The 17,979-nt window shown below is 44.3% G+C and overlaps 2 protein-coding genes across 6 annotated transcripts in view; one reads left to right on the plus strand and one right to left on the minus strand.

Moving 5' to 3' along the window:
- Positions 1-17,979, minus strand: part of c4h16orf46 (chromosome 4 C16orf46 homolog) — a 40,397-nt gene that overhangs the window by 16,413 nt on the left and 6,005 nt on the right. For 3 of the 5 annotated variants that reach the window (XM_078210574.1, XM_078210573.1, XM_078210570.1), the window contains exon 1: positions 2,015-2,194. The exons of 1 other annotated variant lie outside the window; for it this stretch is intronic. In XM_078210574.1, coding sequence (XP_078066700.1) covers positions 2,015-2,135 — 121 coding nt within the window. In that variant the 5' untranslated portion in view covers positions 2,136-2,194. Of the gene's footprint in view, positions 1-1,843; positions 2,195-17,979 lie in introns of those variants that run through there. One more of the 5 variants, XM_078210571.1, reaches the window with a different exon arrangement.
- Positions 2,228-3,553, plus strand: mplkip (M-phase specific PLK1 interacting protein). Its single transcript, XM_078210575.1, has one exon. It carries the CDS (start codon positions 2,327-2,329, stop codon positions 2,864-2,866), a length of 540 nt encoding a protein of 179 aa, XP_078066701.1. The 5' UTR covers positions 2,228-2,326; the 3' UTR covers positions 2,867-3,553.

The following is a 17,979-nucleotide window of genomic DNA, read 5'->3' on the forward strand; positions in this document are numbered from 1 at the left end:
AAGACAGCCAGTGAAACTCTGTGGGGGTTACAAATAGTGGGACATGAACCCAATATCCCGGTTGAGGCCGTCCTCGTGTGTGCGGAACTTGGCTATCAGTTTCTGCTCAGCGACTCTGCGCCGTCGTGTGTCGCGAAGGCCGCCTTGGAGAACGCTTACCCGAATATCAGAGGCCGAATGCCTGTGACCGCTGAAGTGCTCCCCAACAGGAAGAGAACAGTCTTGCCTGGTGACCTTACCTGGTGGACCTTAACCTGGTGTTGTTAAACTTCTTACTGTGTTTACCCCAGTCCAACGCCGGCATCTCCACATTACAACAATATAACACAGGCATTGGCACTAGCACAAGATATCTGCCAATACATTTGGATAAGAATTGTTAGATAGGATAAGACCAAGGTCTATCTAATTTTCCTTCTATGTAAGCACACATGGGCTGGGAAGACAACAAGAGAGCCATTGTAAATGATTTCGTCCATAGCGACCATCAACAACAGAAAGCCAAGACTCCAAATTTCCCAAGAACCAATCAAGAATCCAGGTGCGTGGCTCAGTTTTAGTTTTGGGAGTTTGTGAAATCAGTGGCAAGGGTGGAGAGCTTGTGTTGGAACTAAAGAGAAGAACTTTGCTTTTCCCAATGTTTAATTGGAGAAACTTGATGCTCGTTCAGTTGGTGAAGATGTCTAGCAACACAGAACTGGCAGAGGGTCTTGAGAAGAGAGGTAGAGCTGGCTGTCGTCAGCATTGCATGTGGAAGTTGACTCCATGTCTTCAGATAATGTTGCCGAAGTTCAGCGTGTAGACAAAGGAGCCAACTATAGACAGGACACTGTGAGAGCGGGAAGTGAAGCCATTGCGAGAGATGCTCTGGCCATAATAAGACAGCTAATGGGAACCAAGACAGTCCCAACTGAGTTGGTAAATGGAGAGGAGGTGTTTGAGAAAAGTGGTATGGTTGACCATGTCAAAGAGCAGAGGGGTCAAGGGGGACTACAGTCACAAATACAGACATCATTTGTGAAATGGATTAGAGCCACTTGGTGGGGCAGAACCTGATTGGAGAGGTCAAACATGGGGTTACAGGAAAGATGAGCACAGAGTGGAGAAGCAACAATAGTTTGAAGAGGAAAAGAAATTTGAAGATGTGGCAGTAACTTGCAAGGACAGGAAGGCTGAGCCAGTCCTGCACAGCACTGTTGCCTTCATATGATTTAGAGAAGAAATCGAATGAACTGAAATAAATGGAAATGGGGTGAAGGTGGAGGGGAGAGTTCATGCTCTGAAGTTGTTGAACTCAGTGTTCAGTTTGGATGGCTGTAAAGTGCCCAATCGGAAGATGAGATGCTCTCCATGGCACCTCATGGCAAACTGGAGGAACAACAGAACTTCATCTGTGGAATTCCCTGCCCAGCGAAGCAGTTGAGGCTACCTCATTGAATGTTTTTAAGGTAAGGATAGATACATTTTTGAACAAGTAAAGGAATTAAGGGTTATGGCGAGCGGGCGGGTAACTGGAGCTGAGTCCACAAAAAGATCAGCCTTGATCTTATTGAATGACGGAGCAGGCTCGAGGGGCCAGATGGTCAACTCCTGCTCCTAGTTCTTATGTTCAGGGTCATCCCGATTCAAAGCCTTGGCTCCGTCCTCTCTCTCCACGGATGCTGTCAGACCCGCTGAGATTTTCCAGCATTTTGTGCTTTGGTGTCAAAAGAATCTGTATGGTGTTGTGGTCACCACATAGGGTGTAGAGAAAGATCAGCTGAATACGTACGGTAGGTCCACTGCGGGCAGCAGGGAGGGAATGCAGGAGTCAATGCCCAGAGTAACAGTGAAGCTCACTTGCCTGTTCAGCTCATGTGAAGCTTTGTTTCCACACACTGATGACTGATGCTTGGAAATAAGGTGTAAACAGCAGGGGTGAGGCAGGACAGGAAGCTCATTGTGTGTCTGCTCCTCGGGCGGGGCTGGAGAGCACAGCGGGAGGGGGGGCATGGAAACCAAGAGGAACAATTACCATGGCAACGACTGTGCTGCCTGCCCCATGCCAGGGGGAGAGAACGGATGTGACGACACGCGAGGGAGCGGAACCGGACAGGGTCGAGCGGAAGTGACGAGAGGGAGGCGGTCGTTGCCATAGAAACAGGCGGAAATGACGGCGGAAACCGGAAGTGGGGCAGGGAGGGGATAGTCGGTGGCGCACGATTCGAGAAGCTTCGAGCGGAGTAGGCCGCAGGCTATCGGAGCGCGGAGATTTGAGGAGGCCGCTGGCCGCGGCCACTCCGGCCCCCGGGTTTCACCTCAAGACCAGTCCCAGCGGAGGCGCAGAATGTTCCGCCCGAACTTCCGACCGTCGCAGCCGGGCTTCCGGAGCCCGCCGCCGCCTCCGGGCCCAGGCCCGTTCCCCGGGGCGGGGCAGGCGGGCGGCATGTACTCCTGGGGCGGCACGGCCACCCCGCCCTACGGAGGCCGGCACCGGGGTTACAGCAAATCCCCGCAGCCGCCGGGCTCGGGCTCCTTCCAGCACCGCTACAGCAGCCCGTCCCCCGGGCAGCAACAGCCGCCGCAGGGCTTCAGCCCCCGGCACCGGGGCCGCTACTCCTCGCCCCCCTTCCAGCACCCGCTCTCCCCCGGCCCTCAGCAACACTCCCCCAGCCCGGCCCACCGCAAGTACCAGGGCTCGCCCAGGACATCCACCCCGTTCAGCGGCGAGAGGAGATCCCCGGCGCCGGTGGAGCATTACTACAAAGCCTCCATGCTGCAGGACCCATGGGCTAACCTGGAGCCGGTGTGTGTGTCTGACATCCAGCAACAATACAGCAACCTGCAGAGCCCCAGCACCGGCAAAGCGGGGAGATACTTCAGCTAACAGCAAAGGACAGGGAGAGACTTCAGCTCACAGCAAAGGACAGGGAGAGACTTCAGCTCACAGCAAAGGGAAGGGGCTATAACAGCAACAGAGGAGGAAATATTTCAATTAACAGCAAAAGAGGAGGAAATATTTCAATTAACAGCAACAGAGAAGGAAATATTTCAGTTAACGGCAACACAATATACAACTTTCAAAGTTATCCTTTTCTTTGTGTTACCCTACCAAAGGTAGACATTGATCAAGAACTGTTGTGGTCCCCACACTCATTGCTTGCCAGAGGCAGTCATCTTTTTTTTAAAAAAAGAAAGAAAAACCGAAACTTTGATTACAATTTTTTTGCAGAATCGACTTTTTAAAAATGAGACTTATTTTTTTACCCACGCACCAGCTTTTTTTCCCTCTTCTTTTCTTTTGGCGATGCAAAGGGGCTTGTTTGGATGTTACCCGGGAGAGTGCTAAACTACTTCAGATTTGGGAAGTGCCTGCTCAGGAGAACTGTTTAAAATGTTCTTTAATATCACCAGCCAGTGAAAAGTGACTAATTATTTTACAGGTATCCACCACTCCTATGCATTAATGAACAGGTTGGACAGCATGTCATGTGATTTTTTATTGTAAGCCATTGAAATGGTCATTTTTAAAAAGATTTTGTCAACTTTTTTAAATTAAAGATTGAAAACGCCAGTGTTTAATTTTGTATAATCCATGTTTCTAGTGTACGTGTGTGTGTTGGTATAAATGAAAATGATTCCTGTCTGGTTGAATAATGAGATGGCAATTCTTGGATATGTGCAGTAAAGATGTGTAATGTGCTGGTGTTCCTCCTGTTTTCAATATTTTTGTTTTAATAATTTTTTTCAAAAGTGGAAAAGTACAATTTGAGCAAATGGAAATTTAGTTTGAAAGCTTGTTGCATTCTGGGCATGTTGGTGAGGGATATAATGGATTGTCCTTATACTGTAATTACTGCATAACTATGGTATTTGGTGGTAGAGATATCTACTAATATAAATGGGAAGAGAATTTTATTGGGTAAATGGAGTGAGAGATTTCTTTCGGTGACTGGCTCTAATTGTCTCTTTATCTTGGTATTTATCATAAAAATAAAGTTTGCTTGATTTTTTTTTTAAATCTTGAAGTTTTGTAAAAGGCTGTTTTTCACTTTCTTCAGCTCCCATCTGTGGATGGATGTGCATACTTTTAATTCTGCTTGCAAGCAGTTGGGATTTTCCCATTATCTTTCTGGGTCATGGGGAAACAGACATACTATAAGATATAGGCGCAGAATTAGGCCATTCGACCTGTCGAGTCTGCTCTGCCATTCAATCATGGCTGATAAGTTTCTCAACCCCATTCTCCCACCTTTTTCCTGTAACGTTTGACCCCCTTACCAATCAAGAATCTTTCTACCTCTGTCTTAAGTATACTCAATGACCTGGTCTCCACAGCCTTCTGTGGAAATGAATTCAATGGATTCACCACCCTCTGGCTGAAGAAATTCCTCCTCATCTCAGTTCTAAAGGGTTGTCCCTTTACTCCTGGGGCTGTGTCCTCGGATCCTAGTCTCTCCGACTAACGGAAACATCTTTCCCCGTCCACTCTATACAAACCTTTCAGTATTCTGTAAGTTTCAAGGAGATTCCTCGCTCGTCCTTCTAAACTCCACCGAGTACAGAGCCAGAGAGCTCAAATGCTTCAAAAGAGAAAATGCTGGAAAATCTCAGCAGGTCTGGCAGCATCTGCAAGGAGAGAAAAGAGCTGACGTTTAGAGTCCAGATGACCCTTTGTCAAAGGTAAAAGGCATAGAAAGTGGGGGATATTTATTCTGCAGGGTGAAAAATGAGTCATAGCCACAGAAACCAGGGGAAAAGACTGCTAATGGCTGTCCACAGAGAGAATAACGGATGTGAATGGCCTAACGGCAGCGAAGCTGTAAGCTGTGACAGATGAAGATGTTGGGGGCTCAAATGCTCCTCTTGCTAATTTTTATTGCGCTTCCATTCCGTGAGTGCTGAAAGTTATCTCCACTTGGCCTCGGTGAGCAATTCCTGACTAAAACTACACGCTGAGATTTGCCAGGCCCTTTGAGTTAATCGTGGCTAAGCCCAGTGGTTCATCCAGTTGGCGTTGTACACACAATGCACTTTTTCTGAGCTGGTTGGATGGTGAGAGTGGCAGTAGCAAACCCTCTTCTCCCCACTCCCAAGATCAGTGCAAGTATTAGCAGCTGCACTGAGATGGCGTGAATGATCAAAAATCGGACTCAAGTTTCAGATTATGGCCTCAGTGGCTCACTACAACACCAAGCAGCACACAGACTTCAGTTTAACATGAAAATCTACAAGCTGGCATATTCGCTGGCCACTGGGGGTTTTGGTAAGTTTGGGCAATGCATGTTGTATGTGAAATGTTGTGTAAACATTGGAATATCTCTTTTGCTCAGCTGCACATCAGATGTCACTAAGTGTCTGAAGAACATTTGTTTTGGGAGAGGGTGGGATAAGTATATAGAAATATACAGACGCACGCTCCAGAACACATTAAAGCTGCAGTGTCTGCAGCCACTTAATCAGGATGTACAAACTGTCTTTCTGAGCCTTGTTCCTGGAAAATTAAAGTTTGAACAAAATCTGTATATTAATACTTATACTGTATTCCAATACTGATCAAACAGTACATTCACTGACGTAGTTGTCAAAGCATTCTCTAGTAATATTATAAAAATAGTATGACCACTGCATGTTTCCTGTCTTATCGCGCTCCTGTCATATTTAGATATGTTAACATTTTTAAGAGTTAAGGAGCTGCCCAAAAGCATTACTTGTATATCTACAGCTCTTCGTTTTGTGTGGTTTGCATTTAAAAACAGACTCCAACAGAACAATCTTTCCAATGGTATCATTTTCCTGTCTTTATCAGACATACATGGTCTTGAGCAATACAGTAGGAGCTTTGACGTTTAAACATGTTTGCACTTCCTGTCACTTGTCCAGTTCCCCTCCATTGTTCTTCAAGTGGAACAGGCAGCAATGCAGAATGTACAGAGCAACTCCAAGAACACTAAAATAATATGTGTGCATTCTTTTAACCTTAGAAGTCACATTTCAAGTTCTGGTCTGTGGCCTGAATGGTAGTTCTGAATTAATAAATCAAGAAAGCAATTAAACTTTATAGCATAACAGAATATTATTATTTTCAATCATGGTAAAATGCCCATGTTCTAAATCTTTGTTCATTTTTTGATTTGATTTATTATTGTCATGTATTAACATAGTGAAAAGTATTGTGTCTTGTGCACTATACAGACAAAACATACCGTTCATAGAGAAGGAAACAAGAGGGTGCAGAATGTAGTGTTAGTCATAGCTAGGTTGAAGAGAAAGATCAACTTAATGCAAGGTAAGTCCATTCAAAAGTCTGACAGCAGCAGGGAAGAAGCTGTTCTTGAGTTGGTATGTGACCTCAGACTTTTGTATCTTTTTCCCAATGGAAGAGAGAATGTCCGGGGTGCATGGGGTTCTTAATTATGCTGGCTGCTTTGCCGAAACAGCAGGAAGTGTAGACCGAGTCAATGGATAGGAGGCTGGTTTGCGTGATGGATTGGGCTACATTCATGACCCTTTGGAGTTTTTTGCGGTCTTGGGCAGAACAGGAGCCATACCAAGCTGTGATACAACCAGAAAAAATGCTTTCTATGGTGCATCTGTCAAAGTAGGTGAGAGTCGTAGCTGCCATGCCAAATTCCCTTAGTCTTCTGAGAAAGTAGAGGTGTTGGTGGGGCTTTCTTAACTATAGTGTCGGCATGGGGGGGCCAGGACAGGTTGTTGGTGAACTGAACACATAAAAACTTGAAGCTCTCGATCCTTTCTACTTTGTCCCCATTGATGTAGACAGGGGCATGTTCTCCTTTACGCTTCCTGAAGTTGATGACGATCTTCGCTTTGTTGACATTGAGGGAGAGATCTTCATTTTAGTGGCGAACTGGTGAGTTTTGTAAGAAGTATTTTTAAAAAGTACTTTTAGATATTCTATTTAAACTGCATTGTCAGAGGTGCTGTCTTTCTGATTAGACATTAAACTGAGGCCCCATCTGCTCCATCAGGTGGATGTAAAAGACTATTTACAAGAGCTGGGGAAGTGTCCCTGGTGTCCTGGAAATGTTTCTCCCTTCACCGCACTGAATGAACAAGGGGAGGCAGTGGTATTGTTACTGGGCTAGTCATCTGGGGACCCAGGTTCGAATCCCACCACGGCAGATGGTGAAATTTGAATTCAATACAAAATCTGGTTTAATTGTAATAAGGAAATCTGTTGTTTTTACATGTCTGGCCTACATGTGACTCCAGACCCGCAGCAATGTGGTTGACCCTCAAATGGAGGGCAATTAGGGACCGGCAATAAATGCTGGCCCAGGCAGCAATGCCCACATTCCCATAAATTAATTTTAAAAAATGAGAACAACATGATCTCGTCGTTATCAAACACTGTTTGCTGTGCATAAATTAGCTACTGCATTTCCTAAGAGACAACACTTTTAAAAGTACTCCATCAGATGTGAAGCATTTTGGGATGTCCAGTGGTCATTTAGCAGGGTATAGGAATGTGAGTCATCCTTTTAGATGGAGTTGATTATTCCGATGTAGTTCTTGCCAGTCTTCCACCTTCTACCCTCCACAAAACTACTAAATGTGTTTTAAGTCACCACAAGTTCCAATCACTCATCTCCCTGGTGTTACTAATTCTTTTGGCTCATAAAGTCAAAGTCCAGTACAGCACAGGAACCGGCCCTTCAGCCCTCCAAGCCTGCGCCGATCAAGATGCCTGCCTAAACTAAAACCGTATGCACTTAGAGTCTGTATCCTTCCATTGCCATCCTTTTCATGTATTTGCCTAGTTACCCTTTAAATGCCTCTTAAAAGTCATAGAGTTTTACAGTGCAAAAGGAGAGGCCATTCGGCCTGCGTGTCTGCGCCGGCCATCAAGCACCTACCCTGATCCCATTTTCCAGCACTTGGTCAGTAGTCTTGTATGCTATGGTTGGTCCAGTTGTCTGTTCAATTCTGAACCTAGAGATCCCACTGGATGTCAATTTTATCCTGGAGCCATTCTCATGATTTTTTTTTTGCACATTCTCTAATGCCCTCCCATCATTCCTGAAGTACCTCCCAGGATTGGCTGCAGTTCTTCTGTTAAGCCCAAGCCAGTGTTTAATACTTGGAAATTTATTCAAAATCATGGGTTCTGGAGAGAGTAGACAAGGACGAACTGTTTCCGTTGGTGAAAAGTAATTTGCAAAAGAAGTAATGGGGACATTAGGAAACATTTTCTCACGGAGCAAGTCGTTAGGATCTGGATTTCACTGCCTGGGATTTTTTTTAAAATTCATTCACGGGACATGGGTGTCCCTGGTTGGCCAGCATTTATTGTCCATCCCTAGTTGCCCAAGGGTCAACCGCATTGCTGTGGCCCTTGAGTTACATGTGAACTCGCCCCAAAGGGCATTAGTGAACCAGATGGGTTTTTCTGACAATCAACAATGGTTTTATGGTCATCAGTAGATTGTTAATTCCAGATTTTTTTATTTTGAATTCAAATTCCACCATCTGTTGTCGTGGGATTTGTTCCCCAGAACATTAGCTGAGTTTCTGGATTAATAGTCTAGCGATAATACCACTAGACAATCGCCTCTTCTAATTGTAGTGGAGGTGAATTCAATCAAAGCATTCAAGAGGGGATTGGATCATCTGAAAAGAAGGTAGGCGCAGAGCTATGGATAGAAGGTGGGAAGAGTGACTGTAGGTGAATTGCTCCTTTAGGGAGCCAGCATAGATACAATGGGCTGAATGGCCAATTTCTGTTCTGTAAGCATTCTGTTATTCTATCCTGAGCACAGAAATGCAGTAAGAAAGGTATAGGCATTTCCAAAGGGTACATAAACACACTCTGAGCCTCTAGTTTTATTTCCCAGTTGGAACCAGCCACCCACTATTGTACAGCTGTTACCAGGAACATGCTCTGTGGTGCATCAATTGTGGAATTAACATTTCAGTTGAATAGACACATACAGCATAGGAAGCTGTGCCCTGTGCTGTATGCCACACTGAATCTAATGACTGTCATAAAGACTTCACCCTCCAATAAAACATTTTAATTTTCCTTTGATAAATTCTTAAACCTCTCAAAGGGAGAGGTGTTTGGGATTTGCCACTTTTCTAAATTGAGTAGATGAGTGCCAGTATCATGAAACTTGGGTACAGCACAATATTGTCCAATTTCCTCTATTCAGCTTCATTATATCCCTCTGAAGACTTGTTGTTGCTGAGTTGTTTCTGTAGGCTGAGTCTCATGGGGGTATTGATTTGAGCAGAGATTATCCAAGCTAAACTCTACCTGCTTTTTTTGTTCATTCAGGGGTCTGAATGGACGATAGTTGTTCCCATCCTGAATAAACAGGAATTTGATTTAAATATGGAAATGGGTGTGACAATGTCGCAAAAGTATTTGCAGGATATTAATGTGCGCAGCATTCTCTGTATAAACAGAACCGTTCATTCAAAGGGCATGGGAATAAGAAAATGTCCAGGGTTACTGGCACCAGTGGGGAAAATACCTATCCAAACTCTTCAGTAGAGAAAGGTCATTGATGCAATGCTACTCGGTGAAAGGTTCTCTGTGCTTACTCATCGGCACACTCACATTTTCAGTCAGGCACCTGGACCTCACTTTGTAATTAGTGCTCACGAAGGGTTCTGTTCCCCAAGTCAGCTGAGACCCAGTGGTATCACCAAATTCTATCAATGTCTGGTCAAATAATGGTTTTGATTTGATTTGAATTGATTTATTATTGTCACATGTATTAACATACAGTGAAAAGTATTGTTTCTTGCTCACTATACAAACAAAACTTCCCGTTCGTAGGGAAGGAAACAAGAGAGTGCAGAATGTAGTGTTACAGTCATAGCTAGGGTAAAGAGAAAGATCAACTTAATGCAAGGTAAGTTATTTTCCTCAAAAACAGAGCAACCGCATCACTGTCATGTTTTAAATGGCATTGTAAAAAAAATGCATTTTGGGGTATCCTCTGCCAACACTGGATAGCTTGAGTAGGGTGGCAAAGTGGTTAGCACTGCTGCCTCACAGTGCCAGGGACCCAGGTTCGATTCCCAGTTTGGGTCACTGTCTGCAGGGCCTGCACGTTCTTCCCGTGTCTACGTGGGTTTCCTCCGGGTGCTCCGGTTTCCTCCCCCAATCCAAAAGACGTGCTAATTAGGTGCATTGGTCATGCTAAATTCTCCCTCAGTGTACCTGAACAGGTGCCGGAGTGTGGCGACTAAGGGATTTTCACAGTAACTTCATTGCAGTGTTAACGTAAGCCTACATGTGATACTAATAAATAAACATAAAACTTCGGCTGCACCTGGATAGAGGCTGCCAACCATTTTAAAGACTCCGGCACGTCTAATGTGTATTGGCTGGAGAGAAACTCTTTTTTCCGAAGTCTGGGTCCACAGATACTAAACTAGTTATTGCCATGAGCTGTAAGGTTTGCCACATCCATTGACAAAACAGTGGCTTAAACTTATTTCCACCTCCTGATAGGCCTGCTGCAATATTTTCTGAATGGTTTCACAGTTTACAAAAGACCACCTTCCTTATTATTGCCTTGTGTAGTATCACTTCTTCAGTAGCCAGGCAATGGGGGAACTTGCTGTAAGCGAGGCTCCACTCACTCTTCACAGATGCCTCTTCCGCCTTGACAAAATCTGTTAATGAGCTGAAAAGATTTTAACATTTTTGTCCCTTTATTATGATGCACCTCTTTAATAATCCTTATCCTTTTAAATGTTCACACAATTTGACACTGCAATTGCGTTTCCTGCACGTCAAAGTCTGGTTGCTGTCAATAATGAAGTGAATTTACGGGGGTGAGCTGAGTGAGATTAGCACGTTACCATTCTAAAGTAAAGTAAATGATTATTTATTAGTCATAGGTAGGCTTACATTAACACTGCAATGAAGTTATTGTGAAAATCCCCGAGTCGCCACACTCTGGCGCCAGTTCGGGTTCACTGAGGGAGAATTTAGCATGGCCAATGCACCTAACCAGCATGTCTTTCAGACTGTGGGAGGAAACCGGAGCACCCGGAGGAAACCCACGCAGTCACAGGGAAAGCGTGACTCCACACAGACAGTGACCCAAGCCAGGAATTGAACCCAGGTCCCTGGCACTGCAAGGCAGCAGTGCTAACCACTGTGCCACCCTGGTGAGGTTTGCATAATTTCTTAACCATCTACAGCTGACTGGACCAATCCATCAAAGTTGGGGGCCTACTTGCCTCAATTTCCCATCGGAGTGATGTGTGTGCTCTTTGCAGGTGAGTGTGGTGAACAGTACTACGTTTGGAACAGCTCGATGTTATGAGCCAACATCACCAGAAACTGGATTAAAATTGCCAGGTTATCATCACCAGCCAGGAGAGAAGAGCTCCGTTCTGTTCATCCCAGCTGGGTTCAAACCCAAGCCTTAAAAGGTGAAAGGGAGACTGTGGTAACTCGCTCCACTTCATTTGTCGATATGCCTATGGTCCTTTGTGTTGATTAAGGTAAAAAAAATCCTTGCTAGAAGATGAGATACTTCCGCATTAACTATCCAGTCCCAAAGTACAGGTCAACGATAAGGGAGGTTGAATAAAGAACAAAACACCTGCTACTGACCTCCAGGCCCATGTAAACAATGAAGTACAGGAAATGACCTTCTGTTACATCCTGTACACTACCCATCCAACATGAAAGCCAACTGGGGAAGATGAAAATCCGGATTAAAATTCCAAGCCAATTTTTGGGTGTTGGAGAGGGAGGCCGTGGGGAGATCCAGATTTGGGAAATTATTCTCAAATTCCCTCAGCCAGTCAAAACTAGGAGATCACTCTGGTTCTGCTAGTATCACACATTGCCTTCCTTTTGTTCAAGGTGATCACTGCTCCAAACAGGTAGGATCCTGTTCTACTGCCTACATTGCGAACCATTCCTATATGAATTGGATCAGCGTTGAACCTGTACAAAATTGATGAAATTAGATCCTTACAGTTAACAAAGGAGATACTTTTGTCACCCATTTGATTTTGAGAAAGACCTTTGCAATGAAAGGGCAGCGAAATATATTTGCATATTTTTTACATGCAGGTTAAAAACCATAAGGAAGTGAAGAAGAGCAATTTATGGTAAATTAATAGTTTGATCATATCTAGCATTTAAAAACCAAGTAAAGTTTTCCAGCAGGAGTTGGCAAACAACAATTGGATTGGGAAATGTGGCTGTTATCCTTCCAACACGCACCCTATCACGCTCATCCCATCTTTGATTCAAATGACTGTAATGATCTCCAACTATTAACGAGGTTGCAACTAAACAAACTCAACACAGCTAAGTTATGAAATGCTGTTCTCTGGTCAGCAGCAGATGGCCGGCGCAGACACAATGGGCTGAAGGGCCTCTTTCTGTGCTGTAAAACTCTACAGGTGAGATTTTCTGGCCGCGCTCACCCCAAAACCGGAAAATTCTGCCCCAGGTCAACGGACCTGTGCATGGTCCACTCCTCGGCCGCTCCGATTCCCGTGGCAGGCAGGGTGGGAAGATTCTGCACCATAGGCGAGATTTTACGGCCTTGTTGATGAACAGAGAGATCTCGGTGTCCATGTGCATTGATCCCTGAAAGTTGGCACCCAGGTTGATAGGGTTGTTAAGAAGGCGTACGGTGTGTTCGCTTTTATTGGTAGAGGGATTGAGTTTCGGAGCCAGGAGGTCATGTTGCAGCTGTACAAAACTCTGGTGCACTTGGAGTATTGGGTACAGTTCTGGTCGCCGCATTATAGAAAGGATGTGGATGCATTGGACAGGGTGCAGAGGAGATTTACCAGGATGTTGCCTGGTATGGTGGGAAGGTCTTATGAGGAAAGGCTGAGAGACTTGAGGTTGTTTTCGTTAAGAGAGAAGAAGGTTAAGAGGTGACTTAATAGAGGCATACAAGATGATCAGAGGATTATATAGGGTGGATAGTAAAAGCCTTTTTCCTCGGATGGTGATGGCTAGCATGAGGGGACATAACTTTAAATTGAGGGGTGATAGATATAGGACAGATGTCAGAGGTAGGTTCTTCACTCAGAGAGTGGTAAGGGCGTGGAATGCCCTGCATGCAGCAGTAGTGGACTCGCCAACATTAAGGGCATTTAAATGGTCATTGGATAAACATATGGATGATATTGGAATATTGTAGGTTAGAGGGGCTTTAGATTGGTTTCACTGGTCGGCGCAACATCGAGGGCCGAAGGGCTTGTACTGCGCTGTAATGTTCTATGTTCTATGAAACTGTGAAATCCTGCCCAAGGTCAACGGACCTTCCTATGCTCTGCCCCTCACCCACTCCGCTTCCTGTGGCGGGTGGGCCTGTAATGTTCCAGTGCATGACTCTCTTTATGACAAACACACGGCATTGTGGATCAAGCTACAGAACATGGACTGCAGCGATTCAAGAAGGCAGCTCACCACCACCTTCTCAAGGGCAACTAGGGATGGGCAATAAATGCTGGCCAGCCAGCGATGCCAATGTCCCACGAATGAATTTTAAAAAACACCAGTCATTAGGATAGGCCGACTAATGTGCTCAACATACATTACAGTGTAGTATGTTAATCTTAAAATTAGAGAATGATATCGCAAAAAAGGACACCATTCCATCTTCATTGAGCCTGCACTGGTTCTTCTGTAAAGCTATTCCATCAACCTCACTCCTCTGTTTTTTCCACAAGCCCGAGACTTTTTAAAAATTCATTCATAGGATCTGGGCACTGCTGATAAGACGAGCATTCATTGCCCATTTTAGGTGGCCCTGGAGCGGGTAGCGGTGAGCTGCCTTTCTTGAACCACTACATTCCATGTGGTGAAAGTGTTTTTCTCCCCTTTTTGAATGATTCTATTGAATCTGCTTCCACCATCCTTCCAGACATTGCATCCCAGATCACGATAGCTCGCTATGTGTATATATATAAATATACATATATATATCTTTTTTTTTCATCCTCATCTTGCCTCTGGTTCCTTTGCCAACCACTTTAAATCTGTCTCTTCTGATTACTGATTCTTCTTCCTCGAGAAACACTTTTTTGTATGTTAATTTAAGGATTTTCTGTAGCAAAGTCTGTGTGATTAATATGTTCTGTCACATTTGATGCAAGAACGGCAACTGTACTGCCCATTGGCGTGTGCCTTTTTCATTTACTAAATTCCATTTCATGTATTTGATTGAAACAGCCAAGCAACATTATTTAAATCTTGTTCAAGGGAATAAAATTAAGATTGCTACACTATGAATAATGCTCTTTTGAAAGCCTATACTCCTAAAGCCTGAAACACAGGCGTGCATCTCTTTGAGATTAACGAATGCTGGACATAATATGCTGGCAAACACTCACTCTCCTGATAAGGGCTGCTTGCCCAGTACTAGCATGGCCGCATTGTAAGCAGAAACTCCTTGGCTCTCTGCCTTGTGCCTTTGGGAAGCTCCAAGATGCGTAATGATGTGGTTCTTTGTACCACATAGCACAAGATCGCTCCAAGAAATTTGAGAATGTTAATGTGCTGTGAAAAACTGAGATGCATTCAGCCAGGGTTGAAGGGTCAATTAATTTGCAGTTTGATAACCGGACACAGTTTTTGGGGTGATGTGGTAATTGAATGAATAAAATGTATACATTTTCTTAAACTAATAAATCCTACATGCCCAAGGAGTAAAATACACTTTGGGATTTTCACCGGGCTTCATAAATTCCCTTTCAATAATTTGAAGGAGCATTCATTATTTTTGCTCTATTGGAAACACCCAAAGATACTGTTGAAAAACATGTTAGGGTTGTTGTCCATGTTGTTTTTTTACATGGGATGTGGGTGTCATTGACAAGGCCAGCATTTGTTGGCCATCCCTAATTACCCTTGAATAGAGGGCAGTTGAGAGTCAACCACATTGCTGTGGGTCTGGAGTCACATGTCGGCCAGACCGGGTAAGATACAGCAGATTTCCTTCCCTGGAGGACATTAGTGAACCAGATGTGTTTTACAACAACCAGTGATAGTTTCATGGCCATCATTACTGAGACTAGCTTTTATATTTCAGATTTTTATTCATTGAATTTAAATTCTCTGGAATGCGATGGCCAAGTGGTATTATTGCTAAACTATTAATCCAGAAACTCAGCTAATGTTCTGGGGACCTGGATTTGAATCCCGCCACGGCAGATGGTGGAATTTCAATTCAATAAAAAAAATCTGGAATTAAGAATCTACTGATGACCATGAAATCATTGCCAATGGTTGGAAAAACCCATCTGGTTCACTAATGTCCTTTAGGGAAGGAAATCTGCTGTCCTTACCTGGTCTGGCCTACATGTGACTCCAGAGCCACAGCAATGTGGTTGACTCTCAATTGCCCTCCAAGGGCAACTAGGGATGGGCAATAAATGCTGGCCCAGCCAGCGACGCCCATGTCCCACAAATGAATAAAGTTTTTAAAAGTGATATTACCACTATGCCACATCCTCCCCATCAATGCAATGGGACTGTAGGAGATGTGTTCCCAAACCCAATTGGTCTACTATTGGAATACATTTCAACTTAATGCAGTGTAGCCCTCCCTCAGTATTGCCTTGGAGAATACACCTTGATTTTTGTGATCAAGTCCTGGTTGAACCCCCAACCTTCTCATTCAAAGGCAAGAGCACTACCCACTGAGTCACAACTGACACCATCCAAAAGGAAGGGGAAGAAAAAATAATTTATTTGATATTGTTCTTAAATGACATTCTAGAATTTGTAACCACACAGTCGCAATCAGATGAACATTGTGTAAACTACATTCATATTTTGGGGGCATTGTATTTGACTTTGCTTTCTAAGCTTCCATCTTGATTGCAGTAGCAGCATAGCAAATACCCCGTTGGACATTGAGATTTGGATGAAGAAAATATCCTTTCAGTTAAAGTTGGTGAAATCCCAACCATTTTCTCCACTCTTTACAGCACCTCCATGTCAGTGGCTTGAAACTCCTCTTCAGCTGCTATTTCAAGCTTAGGCTAGAGGAATCAAAGCTTGGCACTTCACTTGATGCGCAGCTGATCCTTCCCTTTTTCAAGGTATCCAGTGCCTCAACAACTTCCCTCCAACTCTGTTACACTTCCACCATCGACCCTGCCTTTGCTGGGATTCCAATTCATCACATCAAAGCTTCCTGAGTGCCCTGCTGGTCAGCCTCTTGGCTTCCGCAAACTACAACTGATCCACAATGCTGGCCTTCCTCTGCTGCACAAAAGCTTGTGCCACCTTCAGACTTACTGTATCCTAATGAATACAATCCCAGTGTTCAAATTCCTCCCTGGCCCCTATGATTTCCTCCTGCACTCCTTGCATGTATTTCTCAACCTTCTGGCATCAATTTACTTATTCCTGCTCTATCGCTAGTAATCGGTCTTTCAGCTGCGACACCTCCCAGCTCTGGAATTTCCTCTCAAACTCTTATCGTCTGTAATGTCCTTCTCTTTAACTGTGTTTTCACACTAATCTTCTTTCTCCCACCGATATTAAATGATAATTTTAAGGTACACTAAGGTAACAGTAATGCATCGTATGCTGAAGTCTTTATAACTTTAGATTGAGGTTTAATTTCCCAAATTCTTGCACCAAATATCATTTAATCTTTAAAGGAGTGTTAAGATACCCAGTACTGATTGCCTTTGTGCTAACAAGGTTGATGCAGTCGCTATGTTTCAATTGGGCTTCACTCCCCGCCATCCTGGTCTGATATTTTACAGATTTTGGAGGGGTGTGGGTGGGGAGATGGTGGCATCATGGTAATGTCAATGGCTTAGTAATCCAGAGATGCAGCTTAATGCCACTGGGGCCTAGCTTCAAATCCCACCACATCAACTGGAGAAATTTGCATTCCATTAATAAATCTGACTGTAAAGTTAGTCTCAGTAATGGTGACCACAACATTATTATCTATTGTAATAAAAAAATAGCAGGTTCATTATTGTCCTTTAGGGAAGGAAATCTGCTGTCCTTTACCTGGTCTGGTCTATATATGACTCCAAATCCACAGCAATGAGGTTGACTCTTAACTGCCCGCTGAAAAGTTTTGTTTTATTCTTTTGCATGACATGGGTGTCACTAGCTGGGCCAACATTTTTATTGGCCATCCCTAATTGCCCTTCAAGAGGTGGTGGCGAGCTGCCTTCTTGAACTGCTGCAACCCATGTGGTGTAGGTACACCTACAGTGCTGTTAGGGTGTTGTTAGGGTCCAGCAAGCCACTCAGTTCTAGGGCAATTAGGGATCGGCAACAAATGCAGGCCTTGTCAAAGAAGAACACATATCTCATGAAAGAATAAAGAATTTTTAAAAAAATCACATAGAAATGGTTTGTCTTCAGTGAGATAGAAAAAACTCCTGAAATACTCACCAAAAACCTCTAACCTCGCCGATGGCTGGGATTCTCTGATGCCGCTCCAGTGAATGGAGTTTTGGTTGAGCGGGAATGGACAAGATCGGAGGAGAATCCCACCCACTAATTTTGAATATTCCTGTCATATCACTGCAGATAAATGGGGGTTAAGGGAGTGGGGATGGAGTTAAATTTCCTTTTACGGTAATAGAAAATTACTGGGGTGGCACAGTGGTTAGCACTGCTGCCTCACAGCGCCAAGGACCCGGGTTCAATTCCGGCCTCGGGTCACTGTCTGTGTGGAATCTGCACGTTCTCCCCGTGTCTGCGTGGGTTTCCTCCGGGTGCTCCGATTTCCTCCCACAGTCCAAAGATGTGCGGGTTAGGTTGATTGGACATGCTAAATTGACCCTAGTGTCAGGGGATTAGAAGGGTAAATATGTGGGGTTACAGGAATAGGGCCTGGGTGGGATTATGGTTAGTGCAGACTCGATGGGCCAAATGGCCTCCTTCTGCTCTGTTGGGAATCTGTGATCCAGATTCGATTCCTGGCTTGGGTCACTGTCTGTGTGGAGTTTGCACGGTTCTCCCCGTGCTTGCGTGGATTTCCTTGGGTGTTCTGG

This window comes from Mustelus asterias, chromosome 4 (assembly GCF_964213995.1).
Source record: "Mustelus asterias chromosome 4, sMusAst1.hap1.1, whole genome shotgun sequence".
Classification (NCBI taxonomy): Eukaryota; Metazoa; Chordata; class Chondrichthyes; order Carcharhiniformes; family Triakidae; genus Mustelus; species Mustelus asterias.

Excerpts from the sequence above, each read along its gene's own strand:
- mplkip (XM_078210575.1), top strand. The coding sequence starts at position 2,327 with ATGTTCCGCCCGAACTTCCGACCGTCGCAGCCGGGCTTCCGGAGCCCG.